The sequence below is a fragment of the Lissotriton vulgaris genome, chromosome 5, assembly GCF_964263255.1.
Source record: "Lissotriton vulgaris chromosome 5, aLisVul1.2, whole genome shotgun sequence".
NCBI lineage: Eukaryota > Metazoa > Chordata > Amphibia > Caudata > Salamandridae > Lissotriton > Lissotriton vulgaris.
In genome coordinates, this window is record NC_141693.1 from 906,801,516 (window position 1) to 906,824,914 (window position 23,399).

The window sequence follows — 23,399 nt, forward strand, 5'->3', positions numbered from 1 at the left end:
GATTTTGAGTTGATCGAAACGCTTACCGTTTTCTCGATCATGAAAATATTGCGAAGGAGGGTCCCCCCTTTTCCCTTTTCAATTGCTAGTTCATTGGAAATGCATGGAGTCATGTTTGTCGGTGTGTGTGATGAGATGATAGTGGAACCCATAATGTGAGGCCACCACACGTCTTTAGCGACAGACAGTTGATGTCGAAAGACGCACCCCACTTACCTGTTGATTCTTATACAGGAACCGAATCACTTTCAGATACACAAGGCGGTTTCTCCACTAAGTGTGGTATACAATTTTCTGTCTGTATTCCCATTCAGATTATAATGCTTATTTACGCATTTATGTTGGTTTTTCTCTTTTATTCTTTGACAGGGACCACAGCAGGTCATATTTTCATACCTATTGCTTTGTTTTTTCGCTTCACCTGGGCCAACTCATGTCCCAAAGCCCAAACAGCCAGCTTATTTTTGCTGATTTGTTTGTAGGACAGTAGGCACAACTTCATAGAACTGAGTACTAACAAGTAGGGATCGTTATTTGGTCCTGATGAGTAAGCAGTAGGGGACTGCTTACGAGACATGTCGACTAGGTAGCAGCTAATGCTCTACCACACAACCCCTTCTTAACATTCCCAGCTAGAGAAGCTAATAAATTTGTTTTTTTCTACTAAGCCAGTGAATTTCTAACTCTTTTTCACTTTTTTCACACTCACTAGTGTTAGGTCCCTACACTTTCACTGATACCCATGCACCCACACATAGCCTCTGTCACAACTTAAGTGCTCCCGCGTATCTCGTCTGGTCGTAGCACGCCCCGTCCCGTTATAGGGGCGGGAAGACACCTATGATGAAGCATGACACTAACAGTTTTTTAGTGTGTGAGGGGTATTTTAACAAGCACATTGTGCTCCCATCTTTCCATTCTTAAGAGAGAGCCTAGTACCACTTCTAATATAGTTAAAAATTAAAAGAATTATCACCTATTCACTTTTATTGATAGAATCTCTTTGGTTATACCAGATATGTTTCACACCTTCACCTGGTGAGGATTTCTACCTTTAAACTTGGGCGCTTTTTGGGAGCTTGGGTTCTTCCAGTGGGGCAATGCTGCAAGCTGTAGCCGAACAGGCTTCCATGAGGCCGGAAACCATTGGTGCAAGGTCCCACTGAAAAGGATGTGGTGTTTTGAAAAAGCTTCAAGTGGTAGTTATGGCAATCTTTAGCTCAGTGGCAATGCACCTTTGTTGGATCAGGTTGGCAGGTTTGTTCCGCTTCTCTGGAGATCTTTGAAGCTTAAACGTTTTTAAGTCCCAAGTTTCCGAATTTGTTAGGATGAGTACACATTGATACCAGCCATGGGTTCAGAACCTTGGGGAAAGCACTTGGGAGTGAAGACTCACTCCAGTAGACACCAGCAACAGGGTCAATGGCAGTGCCAATTTGAACTGTTCAGCTGGGCAGTTGCAGGGAAGGCTTCTTGTAACTTGTTGTGTCCATGGAGCTTGAATGGGGCAGCCTTATGATCCATGGAGTTCACTCCTTTGTTCTGGATAGAATAGGCAGAGCAGTTCAAGTGTTGTAGGCTCTTTTCAGGGTACAGACATAAGGTCCAGTCCTCTTCTATTCTTCCATAGGTCCATAAAGCATTCTGAAGTGAGTACTGTGGGTGCCACAGTTATGCCTTTGAAAAGCCCGTGGGTGGAGGAACTCCAGGCCACTCTCTACTCAATAGGGTAAATGTTTCTAAGGGTACCCTAATCACTTTTGCAGTATTTCCTGTTTGTCTTGCTGCAAACAATTCCCCAGTGCTTCTCTCTGACCAAAACCAAGATGGCATTACCTTTCTTTCCCTGTGAAGAGGTCCTGTGTCCAACCCAGAGGTGTGGTCATGAAAATTAGTGAGCCCTCTTCTGGGGTCACTTTAAAGCAGTTATGGAGACAGCTCCTCTCCCATTGAGACTGGTTCCTGAATGACTGGGGGAGACAAAGGAAGGGGGCAGCCCCAGATGTTAGCTGCATCTGCCTGTGACAGAGTAGTCACCTTTGAAGTTACCCTAGTTCCTAAACTCAGCACACAGGCCATCATGTCAAAGGAAAAACAACACCACCCCATGCCCATCGCCTTTTGTCCATGCTTTGGGAGTGGGTTTCTGTTAGAAATAGGGGCTCTAGTTGGCAGAGAAGGTACTTTTGTCCAAGTAGGGACCCTTCTTCCTAGTCAGGGCAAGGGGGTTACACTCCTAAAATAACCCCTGCTCAACCCCTTGGTAGCTTGGCACCAGTAGTCAGGCTTATCTCAGAGGCAGTGTGTAAAGCATTTTCACATAACCAACGGTAATACAGTGAAAAGGCACCACACTAGTTTTAGAAAAATAACCAATATTGTATCTGTGAAAACAAGACCAAAAACGATAAAAATCCACCAAGCATCAGGTGGCGTCGTCGGTGAGACCAGGTTTGCGGTGGGAGGTGCAGCGGTGCCCTCTGCAGTGCCTTCAGGACAGGGAGTCTGCAGCATAAAAGATACATCCCCAGTGCTGGTAGCTGATGAACGTGAAGTCTTTGCTGTTCTTGAGACTTCTTGAACAGGGGGCAAGCTCTACATCAAGCCCTTTGAGAAACTCACACAAAGAAGTTGCAGAAAGTCCAGTCCTTTCACTGCCCAAGAAAGAAGCAACCAAGGCAGGCCAACACTACAAAGCACACAGCAGAGTGATACACAGAACATAAAAATCATCTTTACTAAAAGATGCATTTTTACATTCTGAGTGCAGGCATACTAAACTCCATTTCCCTATCTTGTTCCAATGGGAAGTTCTATTTATAAGAAGTTATAAATAAACTCCCATTCTATCCTATGGGACATACAGCCTTTCAATAGTGAAAAACAAAATGCACTGTAATTTACTACCAGGACATGCCACACACAACACTATATGTCCTACCTTTCACATATACTGTACCCTGCCCATGGGGCTACCTTGGGTCTACCTTAGGGGGGACTTACATGTAAGAAAAGGGAAGATTAGGGCCTGGCAAGTGGGTGCACTTGCCAGTTCGACATGGCTGTACCACACTGCGCACAGACACTGCAGTCACAGGTCTGAGTTACATTTACAGGCTGCTCATGTTGGTGGCACAATCAGTGCTGCAGGCCCACTAGCAGCATTTGATGAACAGGCCCTGGGCATACACAGTGCACTGTACTAGGACTTACCGGTAAATCAAATATGCCAATCATGAAAACACCAATCCATGACATAATTTACCTGGAGAGCATATGCACTTTAGCACTGAATAGCAGTGGTAATGTGCCTAGAGTCCTAAAACCAACAAAACAGGGTCAAAAATAGGAGGCCAAAAAGCAAAAAGTATGGGGTAAACTAGCTGAAAAATTCAAGTCTAACAGTTCCCACCTCATCAAAGGTGCTAACCAGCTACCAGGTGACAGTTGGAGCTCATGCAAGTTGGAATCTTCTAGCAGCCTAGGGCAGGGAAAAGGTAACTTTTTCCAAAATAGGTATTACAAATCCGACTTCACTAGTGAATTGGTTTGCAAATAAATATTTCAAAACTTCCAAGAATTCATTTTTTAGCTGCATCCCAGCCAGTATTAATATTATTAAATTTAATATTGTATCCTAATGCTTTCCTTTGGGAATAGTCAACCCTGCTACAGTGAAAATAGCTTGGGGAGCCTTTTCACTGTAAGGTCATTTTTAACATTATCCTTTTACATGTCCAACTTTTAAATACCATGCATCCTGCCTTGTGGGCAGTGCCGCCAACTTAAGGGTGACCTATTGATATTTAAAAGGAAAGATTAGAAGTATCAAAAGGGGTTATTTTGGCAGATTTAATTTGCAGTTTAAAACTGCACAGTGAAGCTACCGATGGTAGACCTGCAGTCATGTTTACACTGTCAATGTAGCAGATGGCACAATGGGTGCTGTATTCTACTTGTGACATGTAACTTACTGGCCCTGGGTGCACTTTGTACCATATAGCAGGGGCGTATACATAAGTTAAATATGCCACTTAAGAGAATTCCTAGTTCATCATGTTGAAACGGAAAGCACAGGCACTTTACCCCTGGTTAACAGGGGCAAGGTGCACAGAGTTCTACAGCCAGCAAAAACAGTCAAGGCAAAAATCTGGGGGTACACCACGCAAAAGAGGGCAATTTTCCACACCAAGCACACAGTATGACCATTTTATGCATACAAAGTTAATAGTGAAAGTACAAGTACCAGAATGCAGCATGCAGTTCACTAACAACTCAGGAAAGGCAGAAGGTGTCACACATGGCATAAGACTAATTTGCATTTATGTCACTGTCCCAGTCCAGCATTAGTATTCAGAAACAGTACCTATTTAAATTACGTATTTCATGTGTGTAAAATACAAGACACTATAAATAAAATGCTACCGAATGCAGTGAATCTAAGCTGGACTGAATCTATAACTAACACCTGATATGGCCCAACTTCAAAGTGTTCATACATCTAGCTCATCCTACTGAACCAGAGTAAGGTGCAAAGATGTACAAAGGTGGGACTTAGAAGTGGAGTTGTGCATATAGGTATTCTGGTGAACTACCATCTGTTCTTCCGCCAATTTGTGAACCGAAGATTTTTTTGGGGATCTACTAGTGCTTTTGATCTCTTCACCGCTTTCAGCTTTCTCAATTTTCAAATGAAAAAAGTCCTGACCGGAAAGAATGAAAGAAAAGCATACGCCTGTAAAGTAGGAGGAAGAGAAGGCAGATAAATAAGGAGAAAAAAGCACGAGGAGAACGCTCGGGATAGCATGACAGGGAAGAAAAACCTGTCTTCAACAGAGGTGCCCTAGCCACTTTCAGACAAAAATCAAAGTCCGCCCAACGCCCCAACCCATCCCAAAACTAAAATGACGATCAAATGGCCCTCAGAGCCCAGAAATACAGCCCCATGTACACAACTGCTACTGCAATTTGCCATGTCACTTCTGATTTGAAATGTGCCTGGACACCTTTTAAATGTGCGCCCCATTTTTAAACAGGCTCTGTTTCTGTGAGAGCCTTCCTCTGGGTTCAACACTGTTTATTGAGCAATTTGAAATAGACGGATATAGTAAAAAAAACATGAACAGAAAGAAGCACTATGCATCAGAAGCTGTTCCTTTTTAATGCGTTAACTGGACCGTAGGTGTGTGGCATGAACAATGAACACATATGGCAGGTGGAAGCCTTGGTGATTGGTGCAATCTGAAACATTTCAAATTATCTCCAGACAGAAGGGAAAGAGCCAGATAGTAGCAAAGCACACAAAAGAGAGAATGCTATATTGACAGAAAACAAAGTTTTTTATTCTTACAAGGAATAAGCACAGCGAGGGTTCCCATAATGCACCTCACCTACCTATTCTTAACGAAATATTAGATTTCAACGCAACGGCCCAAGGCTAACAATCGGCCTAATTGTGGTGCGTTAAAATGTTACAAATGTAAAGTTAAATTCGAATGTGCATTTTAACTCTTAAATGGCATTTGCAGATAGAACAGGTTTTGAAAAAGTTGTAGACGGAATATGAATATGTACATGGGGTGTTTTTAATGCTTATTTTATTTCTATGGAGTTTTCTTTAGTCACTAGGATTGTGTTTATAACTCTGGTACTCCGTGACTGTGTTTTTTCCGTGACCATAACAGGGAGGTGCACTCATATTCATATATTACTACACTGGTATCTATTTATGCAGTTTTATAGTGAACTGGCATGTGGCCTTCTGGTCGCTTCGAGCGCTGTGCATCGGACTGTAATCAAGTGGCTGTTCCTTGTAATAGACCACTGATACTCAAAGTACGGTCTGGGGCCACAGGAGGCCCTCCTGACCTTTAAATGCGGCCCCTTGGTCAACAGCAGCTCTGGACTGCTAGTTACTGGACTTGCACTACAAGCAAGCATGTATGTAAAGGTGAACTACAGCCGTTTAAAGATGTTTTGCCGCCCTAGGCGAGAATTGACAAAATGCCGCCCCCTCCCTTTTTCTACCATCACTCTCTCCCCCGTCATCCAGGAGAGAGTGGATATCTGGAGCTATCTATGGCAACGCCAATGCGAATCACCCACCTTAACATCTCTTACCCTCAACATGCCTGGGGCAGTGCAGACGTATGCTTTCCCTGCCTGCTTGGGGAACGGAAGGGCACAGGGGGCGGGGGCCTCTTCTTCTCAAGGTACGAGGGCCTGCTGGCTCTGGTGAAATGCTGTGGCGCTCTTGACACCAGGCCCAGTTCCACCGTCCACACACTGCTGTACTGCACCACTCAGCTCAAGGTAAGGGGTCCTCTTCTTCAAGGCACACTCTCTTCGCACTTCCTTGACCCCCCCTTCCGTGTCCTACTACTCCTCCAGCCTCACGCACATGCAGGGAGATTCCATCACCTCACCTGACCCCAGTCACAGGCCGGAGGCCTGGACATGGGCCGCCACTGCCCACCATCTTATGATCTTTAGCCTGCCTGCCTGCTGCAACAAACAGACTGTAATGGACAATAAATGAGGGTAGTCCATTCTTTGTAATACTACACAAACCCGCCCCACGCCACCATCCAAACCTCACTCACCCGACACCCGTCACCCCTCACAGTGCTGCTACCAGGCCTGGCTGCTACCCAGCTTTCACTCAGTCAGTGTTGTGGGTGTGTGCCAGTCCGGCTGTGAGGACGAGCTCGGAGATAACGATTCACTCACAGGCCTCATTTTACAACATTAGCAGGCCTGAGTGAACATTATTACATTTAGATTGCATCCGAAATATATATTTAGATTTATTTTACATCCACGTTCGCAGCCAGCGGCCTTTGCTAACTGTGCTGACTGACTCACCGGTGCACTGCTCTGCTCTGAAAGTCACATACGTTCACGACCACCACGGGCCACGGCTGTGCTGTTTGCAGGCTCGAGGTGCTGCGTGCTGGAGTCGGAGACAGTAAAAAAAAGTGTGTCGGGAGTCGGGAAAACAAGACTGTGTGGAACTGACAGGTGGCACTGGCAGCTGCAGTATTTAGTAATTTATTCACGGCCAGCAGCGCGCCAGCCGACACACACAGTCCGTCCCCCGCGCACCGAGAGAGATGGTGGCACTGGTGCGCCGTGCGCGTCACCGTCACTGGGCTGCCCTCCCTGGCAGAAGCACTGCTCACGGATTGGCCATGAATGTTGCCCAGGGCCGTCATTGGTAGCGCTATCCAGCGCTACAAGATTGACGGCCCTGGGGACCCACATTTACACTAGTGTGAGTGTCCCGCTCCACACACGCCACTTATCTAGGGTGCGCCCCGGCCACCAGCCCCCGCCACTAATCTAGGGTGTGCGCTCGGCTCTAAACTGCGCAACATGTCATAAGCAGCAGGTGCACTTGCACAGTGCACTCCACTGCATGATTTTTGCCACAACACAATGCCGCTCTCACCATTTTGCCACCCTAGGCGGCCGCCTAGTCCTGTCTAATGGCAGAAACGGCCCTGAGACAGAGAAAGAAAGGAAGTAACTAGGGTGTCCTGCACCGCTGAACTCAAAGTCTCTTCAAAATGTTTAACATGCAGAACCGTTTCACCTTGGTAAATCAGATTAGATCACTGCATTGAGAAGCATTTTTATTTTAAAGTGACAGTTTTCAAACATGAACTTAGAAACAGAATTTTTTTTCCCCCACCCTGACAACAATGCCAGCTGTAAACCAAGATGCAAGTCAGTTGTTATGTGTACCTTCTGTGTGCGCTGGCTTACTGTTACACATGAACAACATTGTAGCTTACTAAATCAAACATAGGAGGCAGTTTTGTATAGCTCACATCAGTGCTTTAAATGGACCGGTACTCACCGGTACCGAGTACCCGCACTTCCTATTTTTACCGATCAGAGTACTACTGGCACTTCTCCACTGCTAAGGAGAGAACCGGTACTCAGTGATGGTAAGCTAATTGGTGCTAGTTCTGCGGAGCTCGAGGCAGTCAGAGAGGAGCAGATCTGTACGGCACTCTGACAGCCAAAGCGCCTCTCTAGCTCGTAGGTGAGTAACTGCTGAACCATTCAGCAGTGGCTCATGTGCGTTATGCGAGGGGTGTCCTGTTTGGAATGTTCACGCCCTGCTGTGTTTGATAGAGAAGGGACCATTAAGGCCCTTCTCTGTCAATCAGATTCACACTGTGCTTGCTGTAACAATCCCAAGTGAACCTTTTTGGGAGAGGGAGAGGGAGGGAGAGAGAGAATATGCCCCTTTGCCTACTTCTGTGTATGTTTGAGTGTGAGATGGAAAGCGAGCTCAGAGATGCATTCAAATTCCGACTGGCACCTCACTCTACCTTTTGTGGGCATTGAATGCAAAGGAGTCTCCCAGCTGGCAGAACTACACAGCGGCTGGCAGGGGGTGGAAGAACTGACTCAAAAGTGAAGCACATAACACAATAATGTATAGGTCACCACTCAGTGGCGGCTCGCCGAGGGAGTGCTGTGGGTGGGTGGGCGGGGAGGGGCATGGTGGGGAGGTAGTGGAGTTAGGCCTATGATGGCCAGGAGTAAAGTAAGTAAATAAATAAATAAATAAATAAAACGATTTACCTTGCGTTCGCTGCATCGTCAACTCTGCGATGCAGCGAGCGCAAGGTAAATACTTGTATTTATTTATTTATTGACTTACTTTACTCCTGGCTGTTGTATATCCGACTCCACTAACCCCCCCACCCTGCTCCTCCCCTGCACCGCCTCACCGCCCTGCTGCACTCCCTCTGCAAGCCAGCACTGTCACCACTACTCTACATGTTAAGGCATCACAAATAAAAAAGGTGTGTTTTCAGACTGCATCTTTTTTCTGAGGCTAACAACAAACCAGTATAAGTGAAGATGTACTGCAAAATAAGACTATAATTCATGTGAAATGAATACAAAAGAAAGATAGAGCCTTAAAGCTTAAAGGGTAGATATTAAACTGAGTGAAACATGTCTCAACTGAATAAATGAAACATATGCAATGCCCAAAAAGCTAAATGGATACATTGTCCCCATAACTAACGTGTACTAACACGTTAGTGGATCCTCCTTCCTATGTTAAAACTCGATTCAATCTCTTCTAAAAGAAATTAAAGGAATAAAAATAAACTAAACTGAAGCAAAACTCCAGCATGTGAGATTATTTATTTCCATGATGAATACACAAGATAACAGAATTTGGAATACTTAAATGCTGTTTAAGAACAGCAGTTGTAGAGTGCTAACTCCTCTTCTGCAACTCTGAGGGATCTGCCTGTATATAACTAGAGGTGTGCGAAATTCACGTAACTTGCTTTTGAGTAATTATGCGAAATTCTACAACAATTATTATGCAAAATACAAAACTGGTATTTAGCAATATATTTTAGCATGAAATGCATCCTTGAGTTATCATTGGCAGGCGAGGATGCATTTCAAACCAAAAAAAGCGTAAAAAATACAAGTGCTAAGAGCAACAGCCACTTGCTTTCTGGTCGTTCGGGTTGTTCCTGTGATTTCATACTAAACGTATACAACATAATATAAAGGCATTATTTCAGGAGTTTCATATAATAAGCGCAGCATGAAATATGCAAGATTATGTGAGATTGCGCAGGAGTAAAGGGCATTTAACCTTGGCCTATATATAACGTTATTGGTGTTACTCTAAAGGCGTGAGCAATAACTAATAAAAACTAGGTATCATCTTTAAAGGGGTCCTCTGGCTGCATTGCAAGGTTGAAGGGGTCACCTGGCACTGACATTTATGTATCAGGATGTATATCTGGAATGCCACTATTAATGCTCCTGCTGAAGGGCATCAAATCTATAATTTGCAGTAATACCTCATCACAGGCTCCTTTCTGCAACATGCGGCACTTTATTCAGCTCTACCAGGAATGACGAACGAAAACTACAGTGAACAACACCCACAGCCAAGCTCCCCTTTTAATTCTGGGTTATACAGCCCATGAGTAATCTGCACTCGCTCTGCCGTGACTGCTCGCTGACGTCTGGGCATGTTGCCTCCGCTCTGGATAGGGCAGGGTTGCTCTAATTTCTTCTAGCCTTACAACCGTGGTTCATCCTCGTGCCCCGACTCCCACAATGTGTGGTCTGAAGGAAGTTGCTCACAGTCTTGCAGTTTTAGCTCTCATTGTCAGGCGATGTTTCTTTTGTGTGGGGACAGCAGGCAGTGGGGTAAATCAAAATGGTGGGCCCTGCAGAATGTAGAGAGGGGCATCTGATACTTGCATATGTCACTGATATTCACAGGCTTTAGGCTGAAAGAGGCCCCTGAAGGTTGAGAATCCCTGCTTGCCTCTACTAGGCTCCAGCTGGAAAGGCAATTCACCAAAAATCTTGGGGTAGCGGAAGTGACATCACATGCCAATTGAGCTCTACATTCGCTCACACTCACATGGTTACACATACACACAAAATCAGACATACACGCACCCTCTCACATTACCATAATGTCACCTGCACGCATGCACACAACATACATCTAAAGGCCTTTTTTACTTACATCAACTGCTACGGAGGGTCAAATTCCAGCTATTTGTACACCATTTTTATTACACTATTGTGAATAATATGTTATTATTCACTATTAGTGCAACAAAAATTGACAAAAAACAAGGAGATGTCAGCCCCAACCAATGTCAGGATGAGCTGCCCCTGTATTTCTGGCACTGTGTTCAGGGGCTGCCGTTAGCTGCGGAAATTGGTGGGGGAGCGTGGGGGTGGGAGCATAAAAAAATAAAAACGTACCTGCAGCCTGACGTCCGCCGCCTCGCAGCCTTTATAGACAATGCTCCCACAGGCTCACAGAGTCCCCTGCACCAATCCAGTTGCTACTCTCAAGCTGGTATTACCCAGTATGAGAGAAGCATAGGGATTGGGTGGAGCGGGCTGGTTCCACGCTCCAGCAGGGACTGGTTTGGGAGCCTGCCGATATCTCTAAGCAATAGCCTGGAGATATCCAAGGGAGCATGTTAGTTTGGCCGTCTTAAGACAGCCGGCCAAACCTACATGCACACTGGCAGTGCCCTGAGCCCACCACTCCTTCTGCTCCTGATGGCCCCGGCCTCAAGAATTGGCTGCGGCTCAGGAGTAAAATAAAATGATATTAAAGCAGTTTTACTAACTGCTTTATTATCATTTTATTTTACATGTGTCTGCTGGTTCCCGCAGTGGGGCAATGCTCCTCCGCCATAACGGAGGAGCCTCCCCTGACTGCATTTGCTACCTCTGAGTCCAGGGATCGCAAATGCCGTGCCAGCGGTTGCAAGGGTGGCAGCTGCAACCTCTAAATGACGTCAATGGGCTGCAGGGGCTTACATTACACCCCTGACACTTTACCTCCAGAACCCTAGAAGCCGATTCACTGAGGTTCGGTCAAAAGGTGTGTTAATATGACAATGGGCAAGTTACACTGAACAGGTGCATAGTTTATGATTTTTCCTAATTCACATACATGCCCATGTAAGTGAGGTATAGTGTATGAATATTTTACTACACACAAAACACACACATAAACAGGCACACACATATATATGTTTTACATTAGTTTTGATTGGGGATGTACAGGCATTTTTCCAAATATATGTGGCCAAGGGGAGCATCACGAAACTGAATTTTTTCCTTAGCAAATGTTTACTGTCAAATTGTTATTTTTGTCATACGGAGCATTCTTTTGTACCAACATGGTGTAAATACTGGATTGTTTTTGCACTTCCTCCACCCCACTCCCACGGTTCTTTTTTGGGTATATTTGATGTCTGCACAGACACATCATGTGCTTTCCTATACTTAGCAAATAAATTTGCATCAGCTGACTTTGACCAATTCCGTTACACTTCCCTGTGCATGCATACTTTTCTAATGCTTATCGGAAATTAGGTGTGCATACACTACTCACACTTATCACACATTTACATATATAAACTGCAATTATATATATCATTGAAGCTCACTTACTAGTTACATATAAATAAGTTATCACTTTTATATGAACTACCTCTCTTTTTGGTCAGCTAAAGTCTCAATTTATGGTGGCATTTAACTGTTAACAGGACATACGTGCACATTTTGTGCCTATATCACTGCAGAGCTTCACCGGCTACATACAACACACGAGGGATGTCTTGAAAACAGGCTTCAAATACAGATAACAATTTTAATGGGTAGGACTTACTTGAACAAAAATGCTACTTCACACTAGTTCTAAACATATGACCTCAAAAAACGGGTCTTTCAGAACTCCAGATATAAACAAATTCGCTTAAAAGATATGTTGCTGGTTCAAGGCAGGCACCTACCTCACTTATTTGTTCATTTGTGTTTGTAGTTATTCATCGTGATTTTTATGGCTCTCCATTACTTGAAAATACCCTTTCCCGTGTTTTTTGCAGATACAATCACTAAAGAGATGTATCTTCAAAGAAGATCTAGATCAAGTCATATGGCAATAGTAATCTCAGGAGCAATACAGAAGTTCTATTCCCACTGGCCTCTGGGAGTGTCCCCAGAAAACGACTGTATCCCAAGGCCAGAGCTTCATCAACTCAAGTGTCTCCCTCTCCAAACACACTGCACATATTTAAAGCACTGAAGCTTAACACCTTCCACTCTCGGAAAAGGAAACTGAAATTCGCGGGTGGGTGAAGACATGCCAGCAGCACTAGCAATCTCTCCCTGCAAACACTTGGCTGCAACAAAACCTCTACTTTAACGCGTTCGCTCCCAAGATCCGGAAGAACATTCCCTTAAATTTCAGGAAGGATAGTTCTTTCACTTCCTTCAGGAGCTGACCGAGCAATCACCAACTTGCGAAACAGTTGACGCTTCCTCAGTGACACGATTGCATTCTTCACTGTATAGGCCATGACAGTATTGATGTAATAACCGTACTTTGTAAACCCTTCAGAAAAGCTACCAAACTTCAATAGATATAAAGCTTTAAGTGACATGTTCTTATCTTGCATTCTTCTGATGTACCTACATACACGAAACTCATTAAAATGTACATTAATATGACCACTGTAACACGCTTATTTTTCCCTCTATTAAACGTACTAACCTAGTTTAGGGTTATTATTTTCACACTGTAGAAAAACCGGAAGAAATAAATAAATATGTCTCGCATGGTAAAGTGAATTCTCTGGCCCTTTGCTGTAGATACATACCACATTTGACATCTCTCCCCTTTCGTGTCACTTTACTGGAGAAAGCCACCCAAAACTCTGAACATTCGACAACGACTCTCCCTGTCTGTCCCAAAAAACATGACTTAGATGACTTAAAACGGATAAATAAAACGGATGATTTAGAGTAAATAACGCCGAATATCAATTTCAAAAACGTCACAATACAAAGAGGCAAACTTTTCACTAAAATTATTTCTCTTACTAAAGTAATAAACATGAATTCATCTGATCCACCGTATTCTGTCTCCTATACACCTTGTGATACCTTGTTTAGGCGGCATTTATGTTTTAAAAACGTTTTCCTGACAACTTTTTAAATGCCTTTTACTTGTCGGGGATTTAATCGAAACAGAGACGCCTATTAGCAACCAGGAAGTTCCCCTGCTTTAGCTACCTCTGTCAATACGGGTCCGTTCCTGCTCCCTGGGAGAGGCGGACCGCGAGCAGGTGCCGCTTCCTACCGTTGTACTTTTAAACTAATTGCAGAGGGAACAGTCCCAATTACGTGGCTGGCTATATTGCTGTGTTCTTTTCAGTTTTACCAGCACACTGGAACGGAACCAATGGACAAGACTTTTAGCGGAGGACGAACTCCCAATTGTAAGCAAACGACCATAGTAAGGAGAAAGTAAATGTCTCACCCGAAAGTGTTGCGTACTGGCTCCGTAATTCTGTTCACTTTTTCCATTTTCTTTGCAGCAAGGATTCCCAGACACCCCAAAAAATGACCATAGGTGGCTCCCCTCTCCGTGCGCGCGGGGCTGGCAGGGTCACCTGGTTTAATCAGCCAAGCTGGCACGTGTCACATCTTCTCCGCGCGCAGGTTTGCAGTGTGCGAGCCGACGCTCTCCAATCATGAGAACTGAAACTTGACGGAGCACAAGTTCGGGTTTCATGTTTCTTCATTGGCACGTGACGTCACCAACACGCCTAGTCCTCCTTACGGATTGATTGTCCCTTTCATCAGCTGGAACCTATGCCAGGGCATGTGCAAATGAGCCGGTGAAGGCGGCCTTTTCTATTGGTCGACGGTAATGGGATGCGCTCAAGGAATTATGGCAGTATTTCCTGTTACTGTTTCTTGTGCTACAAGTTTCTGTTCGAAATTCAGCAGAGACTCACTGTGCCTGACAGTAAGGAGGGCAGAGCAACCGGGCGAAGCTGTTTATCATCTTTTATTTTCGTGAGTGCCGGTAAAATGAGGAAATGCACAGCACAGTTACAGCACGTTCCACATTATTTTAAATGTACATTTTTCCTTTTTAGTTGAAAATATTTGATATTGTTCTTTGGAATTCTACGCAGTATGCCACTTCAAAAGTTACATGTCAATTGCTACATCAAAGTTCTATATTCATCATAATCATTATCATCATCATCCTAAAACTCTTTATAGTCCTGAGTTCTAAGTCAAAAAGGCTAAATATAGCAAGACTCCTTCGATTAATCAGTATTTTGTTCTTCCATTGCCAAAGTTCATCAAATTCTACCTTGTTCCAGACAAATGTGAGTGAGCTTAGGCTCTAAACCCTGTACCCAGATCTCTCTCGCTGCTGTGTCGGATAACATTGCGACATTTGCTATAATAGAATTCTCTCAGCTATTATGAATGGATAGACTACTTAAGTAGCATACTCCTACAACCAAGTGGTTGTCTCAAGGTGCTGGTCTCCAAAGAAGTGCTTAGGGCTAAGGGCCATATGTACTAACCTATGTTCCCAAAGACACAGGATGGGGAAGACCCTTTCATGCATAAGGCCCTGAAGGAGAAACGATAAAAACTTATGCCTGAAATGGAAGCCGGGCTCTGAAATTAGAGTTTCACGGAGCATTTCTAAAGTCAGTACTCCGAAGATAAAAGTCAATGGGCCTGATTCTCAAAAGTAAACTTAAACCAAAAGTCTAAGTTTAGACCTGAAATTTAAGTTGAGACCTAAATTCTAACTTTACCACTACCAAAGTTAGACTTTTGGTCCAAACTTACAGCAAAAGTCTAACTTTAGTAGTAGTAAAGTTAGAATGTAGCTCTAAACTTAGACTCCAGGTCTAAACTTAGACTTTTGGTATACGTTTACTTTTGTGAATCAGGCCTAATGAGCGCCTATGGTGGTCTTCGAAAAGGTATTGTATGAGAAGGTGATGGTTGGCAGATGAAGTCAAACTGGACAGTTAATGGTGGGGAATCTTAACCTACATTTATGTTTAAGCACTGCCATAAATACACTTACGTAAAAGGCAGAGAGACTTGAAAACAATTCCATTGTCAACCAGGAGCCCGCATGTTTGTGTCCTGACTAGCAGCAAGACCACATTTTTGTAAACACTTAATGGCCTAAACTCCAGAATATGTGTTTGTGATAAAGTGGCTCTCTATATGCTGGACCAGAATAAGGTACAGTGTGTATACAGTTCACAGACCCCAGAGGTATAACAGAGGTTAAAGCCAGGTGTGACCTTACTCTCTAAAGTGGTAGCTTGGTCGAGCAGTAAGGCAGTACCAGAGGACAGTGTAAAGCATTTGTTGTACCCACTCAGTCAGCAAAAGGTTTCACACACTCAAAGACTGAACTCCAGGCCAATTGTTTTCATATCAAAGATATAGCTGTTTTATTTTTAGAACCAACAGGTATCAAAATATACTGTTCTCAATATGAGAGGCCTCAGATGAGTACTTTGCAGAAAGGCAATAAGCTTTGTAAACACAATAGGTACAGGGGTTGCAGTAGGCAACACAATTCTACACACAATTACCATTGAGCTCAATGGGTTTTCCTATATAAACACAGTTGATTACTTTGTAGATTACTTTGGTAATCCCAGTACTGGATCCTAGATTCAGTCCTGGGGTCTAAGCTAAAAACAACTTCGTAAAAACGTTTTAGTTATTGCTGTGATGTTTCTAGAATATAAAGCTACTTTAAAAGTTCACACTTAGAAACTTTTCAACAGTAATCTGGCAATGTTATCCAATGGGAGAAAAATCAGGTTGCAGGTAAAGTACGATCTCGCTACTTTTGTAATCCAGTACTGGGCCCCTAGTTACAGCACTGGGGTCTCAACTTAAAACAGGTAAGTAATTGTGTTTCAGTACTTCGTATGATTTTTAAAGAATATTTCAAGTTTTCAAAAGTAGACAGAAGAAATTTCATAGAAAAGCAGACAATGGATTCCTATAGAGAAAATTCAGGTTGCTTGTAAACCCGGTAAGGATTACTTTTGTGGTTTAGTACTGGGATGCAAAGTACAGTACTGGCTTCTCCCCTGATCACAGGTGAATACTTCGGAATTCAGAATACGGTTGATTTTATATGAATATTTTAAGTTTCCGAAACTTCACACTTAGAAGATTTTTTGAGTCAAGCCAGTCAATGTTATCCAATGGCAGGTAAGTGAGTTACCGGTTTCCAGGTGAGTACTCGACTGGGGAAGTTAACGGTCCCCCAGGGTGAGGTAGGTACCGTTGGTTCACCCTCATCGGCACAGGGGCGGCCGGGTGCAGAGGTAGTTAGGCCCAATGTTATCCAATGAGGGGCAGGGGGCCTCCGGTTGGTGGCTGCTGGCTAGCAGGCCGCGCAGCTTTGTGAGTGGGGCTCCTGGTCACTTGTTCAGGGCAAATGGGGAAGTAGGATAGGGCAAAGGTGGCACGGCACACAGGCGGCTGGGTGCGGGGTGCTTTTGAGCCGTCAGGCGCTCAATGTTGTTCAATGGGAAAGGTAACAAACGAACAAAGGCTGCAGGCTCGGGGACCGAGACTCTCCAGGGGCGACCACCACTTCGAGAGGTAAGTTGGGATCTTGGAGCACAGGTAGGTACCCCAAAGGAAGGCACAGGGGGCTGTAGGGCGCCGGGTGCAGGGGTGTCTTTAGGTGTCGGGAAAGCTTACCCTTAGCTTGTCGCGGTTGGAGGGGTCCCTGATTCTGAGTCAGCAAGCGTCGTCTGGATTGTCAAGGAGGGTCTTTGGGCACTGTACATTGGGTCCCAGTCGCCGAGGGGATGTCCTTGTGGTCTTGGAGCACTTGGGCACGGGCCGGGCTCGACGGGTGCAGAGTGGGCTGGTCCGGAGCTTCCTGGCTGGCACCGAGGGTGTTGTTGCAGCAGGGCCTCTACTGATGGGAGTCCCAGTCTTTAAGAGGGTCAAGGCCGGCAGGTCCTCTGGGTGTCCCAAGGTTGCTGTCTGCTGGAGTTTAGGCAGGAGCAGGTTCCAGGATCTATGACAAAAAGCAACCTAGGCAACTAGTATTTGACACTGTATTATACATAAGGACAATTGGCTACACATTAGTATAAAAGTACATGTTTTTATTATAAATTTGTGTTGGACATATAAGAAAACAATTGACATAAATAGAAAGAAGGGACAATGAACACAATTGGAATTGTACAATATCAATAAAATTCATACATTTATAACATTTTATGTAAACAAGGTTAAAAACAAATATTATAAGTGGCGGAATGAGTCTCTACGCGCGTTTCGGCGAACCAGCGCCTTCTTCTGGAGTTAGCCACACAAACTAGTTAAAAAAAGAAGAAAATACACCGAAGGTTGATAGATAATTGGTTTAATGCCAGGGGATTTTCTAAGTTGATGAAGGATTGTTGAACCTGATTCGATGCAACTTTTCTATGTATTTCCCGCCAGCCGGAGACTCGTCATAAATTAATCATTTGCGATAATTTGGTATCATCTTCTTCTGTGTAACTGATTTATCTTAAGGTTTAAGGAAGACGTTCCAAAGTTTGTAAATAGCAAATTTGGGGCGGCTTATTTAAAAGATCTCCCTGCCGTCGGGAACGATGCGACTTGATCGTAGGTTCACTGAACCTACGATCAAGTCGCATCGTTCCCGACGTCCCGCCGCCGGACATTTTGAGCCCTGCTGAACATCTTCAGACAGGGAGATCTTTTAACCATCAATAGAAAGAGCTCTGCCGAATAAACTCGGACAGGGAGATCTTTTAAGTAAGCCGCCCCATATTTGCTATTTACAAACTTTGGAACGTCTTCCTTAAACCTTAAGATAAATCAGTTACACAGAAGAAGATGATACCAAATTATCGCAAATGATTAATTTATGACGAGTCTCCGGCTGGCGGGAAATACATAGAAAAGTTGCATCGAATCAGGTTCAACAATCCTTCATCAACTTAGAAAATCCCCTGGCATTAAACCAATTATCTATCAACCTTCGGTGTATTTTCTTCTTTTTTTAACTAGTTTGTGTGGCTAACTCCAGAAGAAGGCGCTGGTTCGCCGAAACGCGCGTAGAGACTCATTCCGCCACTTATAATATTTGTTTTTAACCTTGTTTACATAAAATGTTATAAATGTATGAATTTTATTGATATTGTACAATTCCAATTGTGTTCATTGTCCCTTCTTTCTATTTATGTCAATTGTTTTCTTATATGTCCAAAACAAATTTATAATAAAAACATGTACTTTTATACTAATGTGTAGCCAATTGTCCTTATGTATAATACAGTGTCAAATACTAGTTGCCTAGGTTGCTTTTTGTCATAAATTCTGCTTTCCCTGACCTAGGAACCATTGTATCCATAACTTCAGGGGGTCCTTGTTGAATACACACCAAGCAGGTTCCAGGATCGACAGGCTGGTAGGGCTGGGGCCAAGTCAGTTGTGGTCGTCCTCTTGTTAGCAGCTGCACGGCGGATCTTCTTCCTCTTGATCTTCTTTCTTCTTTTCGTATCAGGATCTCAGGAAAGAAGGTTCAGGGTGCCCCTAAATACTAAATTTAGAGGCGTTACAGGTAGGGCAAGGGCAGGGACCAATAGGTCCCTGTCCTGGGGTGGGTACATCCCCTAGCCTGCTCCTTCCTGTGGGATGGGGCAGGAGCCTAGCTGTGATTGGGCAGGGCTCCCCATCTTCAAGATGGCCGGAGCCCGGGGTCTTGCTTCACCTCGCCTCTCCCACCTGAGGGGAAGGGTTGGCACAGGCTGGCACACCCCCTTCCTGACGTAGGGTTTCCCACCAGTCTTCCCACCAGAGTGGGGGTTGGAACTGGTGGGGGCCAGTTGCTGAGTACAGCAAATGGTTTGGAGAAGCTCACAGAGGCGGCATGCCTTTGAAGCTTCCCCCTGCCCTTCCTGGGGAGGAGACCTAGCACCTCGCCCAGGATTTGCATTGTTGCAGGCCCAGGAGAGCGGGGGCTCTCCACCCAGGGGTCCAGCAACATGTCTGCTGTGTGGCAGCTTCTGCAGCCACTCAGACCAGACATGGATTGTGGGTTAGGTTTTCAGGGGGCATCTCCAAGATGCCCTCTGGTGCATTTGACATTAAATCCCACACTGGCATCAGTGCAGGCTTAATGTGTTGAGAAGTTTTGTACCAAACTTGTCAGTCTTCAGTGTAGCCATTATGCTGATGGGAAGTTCATAATGACAACCTCCCAGCACCATATACTCTTAATGTCATCACTGCATTTACAGTGCCCCGGGATGCTCAGGGTACTGTAGGGGCGCAGGGCTCATGCATCTTTGCACACACCACTGGCATAGGGGACCCATCTAGAGGGGTGACTGAAGTATGCCAGGGCAGTGGGTTCTGTGGGCATGGCACATAGGGATGTGTGCCATGTCGACTCTCTGTTTAGTTCTGTACTTAGACACTCAGCCTGCAAAAGTAGTGCGTGGGTGTCAGGGTACAGGGCCCCTAAGGGTGGCACAATAAGTGCTGCAGCCCTTAGGGTTCTTCTCTGGTCACCAGGCCCTGGGCACCTAGGAAACCATTTACAAAGGGCTGATAGGTGGCCAGAGATGCCAATTGGGTTTTGTTTCAATACAGCTTTAGGGACGGAACACAGGCCCTGGGTACCTGGTTGGCAGGAGCCCAGGGCACACTCAGTCAAAGCACATCAGCAGTTCAGCAAAAAGTGGGGGCAAACCAATGCAAGAAAGATGGCACTTTCTCACACAACCCCCCCCCCTCTCCAAACGAAAGGTGACAAGACTAACCTTGCCCTGGGGAGTCTTCATTGTCTAAGTGGAAGAACCTGGAAAGTCCACCTGCATTGGCATGGGAAGTCCCTGGTCGGTGTTCCACTTCAAAGTCCATTCCTTGTAGGGAGATGGACCATCTCAGTAGTTTGGATTTCCCCCCTTCCTCTGCATTAGCCATCTGAGAGGTCTGTGGTCAGTTTGAACCAGGAAGTGAGTTCCAAACAGCCAGGGCCTCAACTTCTTCAGGGACCAAACCACAGCAAAGGCCTCCCTCTCAATGGCACTCCAACGCTGCTCTCTGGGGAGTAGCCTCCTGCTTATAAAAGCAACCGGTTGGTCTTGGCCTTCCTCATTGATCTGGGAGAGGGCCGCTCCTATCCCCAGCTCTGAGGCATCCGTCTGCACGATGAACTGCTTGGAGTAGCCTGGTGCTTTTAGAATGGGTGCTGAGCACATTGCTTCTTTCAGGGTGTCAAAAGCTTTTTGGCAGCTAACAGTCCAGTTTACTTTCTTGGGCATTTTATTGGATGTGAGTCCTGTGAGGGAAGTCACAATGAACCCATATCCCTTCACAAATTTCCTGTAATATCCAGTCAAGCCAAGAAATGCCCTGACTTGGGTCTGGGTGGTTGGAGCTGCCCAGTCCAGGATACTCTGGATCTTGGGCTGTAAGGGTTGGACATGGCCTCCACCAACAAGGTGGCCTAAGTACACCACAGTGCCCTGCCCTATCTGGCATTTGGATGCCTTGATAGTCAGTCCTGCAGATTGCAGCGCTTGTAGAACCTTCCCAAGGTGGATCAGGTGATCCTGCCAGGTGGAGATAAAGACAGCAATATCATCAAGATAAGCTGCACTAATGGACTCCAGTCCAGTCAGGACTTGGTTCACCAAACTCTGGAATGTGGCAGGGGCATTCTTTAACCCAAAAGGCATCACAGTAAACTGATAGTGCCCATCAGGGGTGGAGATTGCTGTTTTCTCTTTATCTCCTAGGGCCATGCCAATCTGCAAGTACCCTGCAGTTAAGTCAAAGGTACTGAGGAATTTGGCTGCCCCTAGCTTGTCTACCAACTCATCTGCTCTTGGAATGGGGTGAGCATCTGTCTTGGTGACATAGTTGAGTCCTCTATAGTCCACGCAGAACCTCATCTCTCTCTTTCCACCCTGTTGATGAGGTTTGGGGACCAGAACCACAGGGCTCTCAGGGAGTTCAATCACCCCTAGTTCCAGCATCTTCGCTGACTTCAGCTTTGATGCTTTCCTTGACTTGGTCTGATTGTCAATAGATTTTATTTTTGACAGGGTTACTCTCACCAGTGTCCACATCATGGGTGCACCAAGTGGTCAGACCAGGGGTCAAGGAAAAGAGACTAGCAAACTGTTGCAAGACTACCTTGCAGTCAGTCTGCTGTTGGGGGGAGAGGGTGTCTGAAAAGACCACTCCATCCACTGACCCATCGTTTGGGCTGGCAGAGAGGAGATCAGGGAGAGGTTCACTCTCTGCTTCCTGTTCCTCATCAGTCACCATCAGCATGGTGAGGTCAGCCCTTTCATTGTAGAGTTTAAGGCGGTTCATATGGATAACCCTTTTGGGTGTCCTGCTGGTGTCCAGGTCCACTAAGTGACCTCACTCTTTTTCTCCAGGATAGGGTAAGGGCCACTCCATCTGTCTCGGAGAGCCCTTGGTGCCTCTGGCTCCAAAACCCACACCTGTTGTCCAGGTTGAAATTCAACCATGGCAGATTTTTGGTCATACCAGTGCTTCTGCAGCTCCTGGCTGGCCTCAAGATTCTTGGATGCCTTGTCCATGTACTCAGCCATTCTGGACCTTAGGCCAAGCACATAGTTCACAATGTCTCGTTTGGGTTCTTCTAGAGGCCTCTCCCAACCTTCTTTCAGAAGGCAAAGGGGTCCCCTTACAGGATGATCAAACAGAAGCTCAAAGGGTGAAAACCCCACTCCTTTCTGAGGCAATCTTTCAACAAGACCATTGGTTTGTGGGTGGTATGGGGTAGTAAACTTGTACTGCACCCCACACTCCTTCCACATGTGTTTCAGGTAAGCAGACATGAAGTTAGAACCTCTGTCTGAAACCACCTCCTTAGGAAACCCTACCCTGGTGAAGACACCCAGGAGGGCCTTGGCTACTGCAGGAGCTGTAGTAACCCTAAAGGGAATTGCTTCAGGGTACCTAGTAGCATAATCCACTACTACTAGAATGAATTTGTTCCATGAGGCTGTGGGAGGTTCAAGTGGACCTACAATGTCCACACCTACCCTTTCAAAGGATACCCCCACCACTGGCAGTGGTATCAGGGGGGCCTTTGGTTTGCCACCTGTCTTGCCACTGGCCTGACAAGTAACACAGGAGCTCACAAACTCCTTCACCTTTTGGTTCATCTGGGGCCAGTAGAAGTGGCTAACTAGCCTTTCCCAAGTTTTGCTCTGCCCCAGATGTCCAGCTAGGAGGATGTCATGAGCTAAAGTTAGGAGGAACTCCCTGTACTTTTGTGGCACTACCACCCTCCTGGTAGCTCCAGGAGTGGGGTTTCTGCCTCAGCATACAGTAATCACTCTTCCCAATAAGCTCTGTGGGCACCACTGACATCTCCCCGGGCTTCTGAAACAGCTTGACCCTGGCACATCTCTTCCCTAGTGGGTCCCTCTGGGCCCAGGAGTCCAACCTGGTAAGTCTCAAGCTCCATGGGCTCAGTTCCCTCTAGGGTTTCGAAGTCCTCTCCCCGAGGAGAGGGGTCATGAGAGGCTTGCTGTGTAGAAGCTGGTCCCCCAGTCTTCTTGCTTTTTCTCTTAGTTGGTTGGGCCATACTTTCAGGCTCCAAACCTATTTGTTAACCCTTCTTTTTGCTCTGTGCTCTGGTTTGCACACACACCAGTCTAGGGATACCCAGCATGGCTGCATGGGTTACTTGCTCAACCTCAGCCCAGGCTGAGGTTTCCAGGTCATTTCCAAGCAGACAGTCAGCTGGCAATTGTGGAGAGACCACTACCAGTTTCAGGCCAGCAACCTCCCCCAACCCAATGTCACCATAGCCATAGGACATTGAGTGGTAATGCTGTCAGCATTGGTTACTGGGTATGTTTTCCCAATCAAATATTGCTCTGGGGAAACCAGCATTTCCTTCACCATAGTGATACTGGCACCTGTATCCCTCACGGCTTCTACTCTAGTTCCATTAATAGAGGGGTATTGCAAATACT

The 23,399-nt window shown here is 45.5% G+C and overlaps 1 protein-coding gene across 17 annotated transcripts in view; it reads right to left on the minus strand.

The window, feature by feature from the left end:
• The window catches only part of BLNK (B cell linker), an 833,130-nt gene that overhangs the window by 361,566 nt on the left and 448,165 nt on the right, over positions 1-23,399 (minus strand). For 2 of the 17 annotated variants that reach the window (XM_086922522.1, XM_086922518.1), the window contains exon 1: positions 13,859-14,121. The exons of 11 other annotated variants lie outside the window; for them this stretch is intronic. In XM_086922522.1, the coding sequence (XP_086778648.1) occupies positions 13,859-13,905 (47 nt within the window). In that variant the 5' untranslated portion in view covers positions 13,906-14,121. Of the gene's footprint in view, positions 1-13,858; positions 14,155-23,399 lie in introns of those variants that run through there. 4 more of the 17 variants (XM_086922520.1, XM_086922523.1, XM_086922524.1 and 1 more) reach the window with 4 other exon arrangements.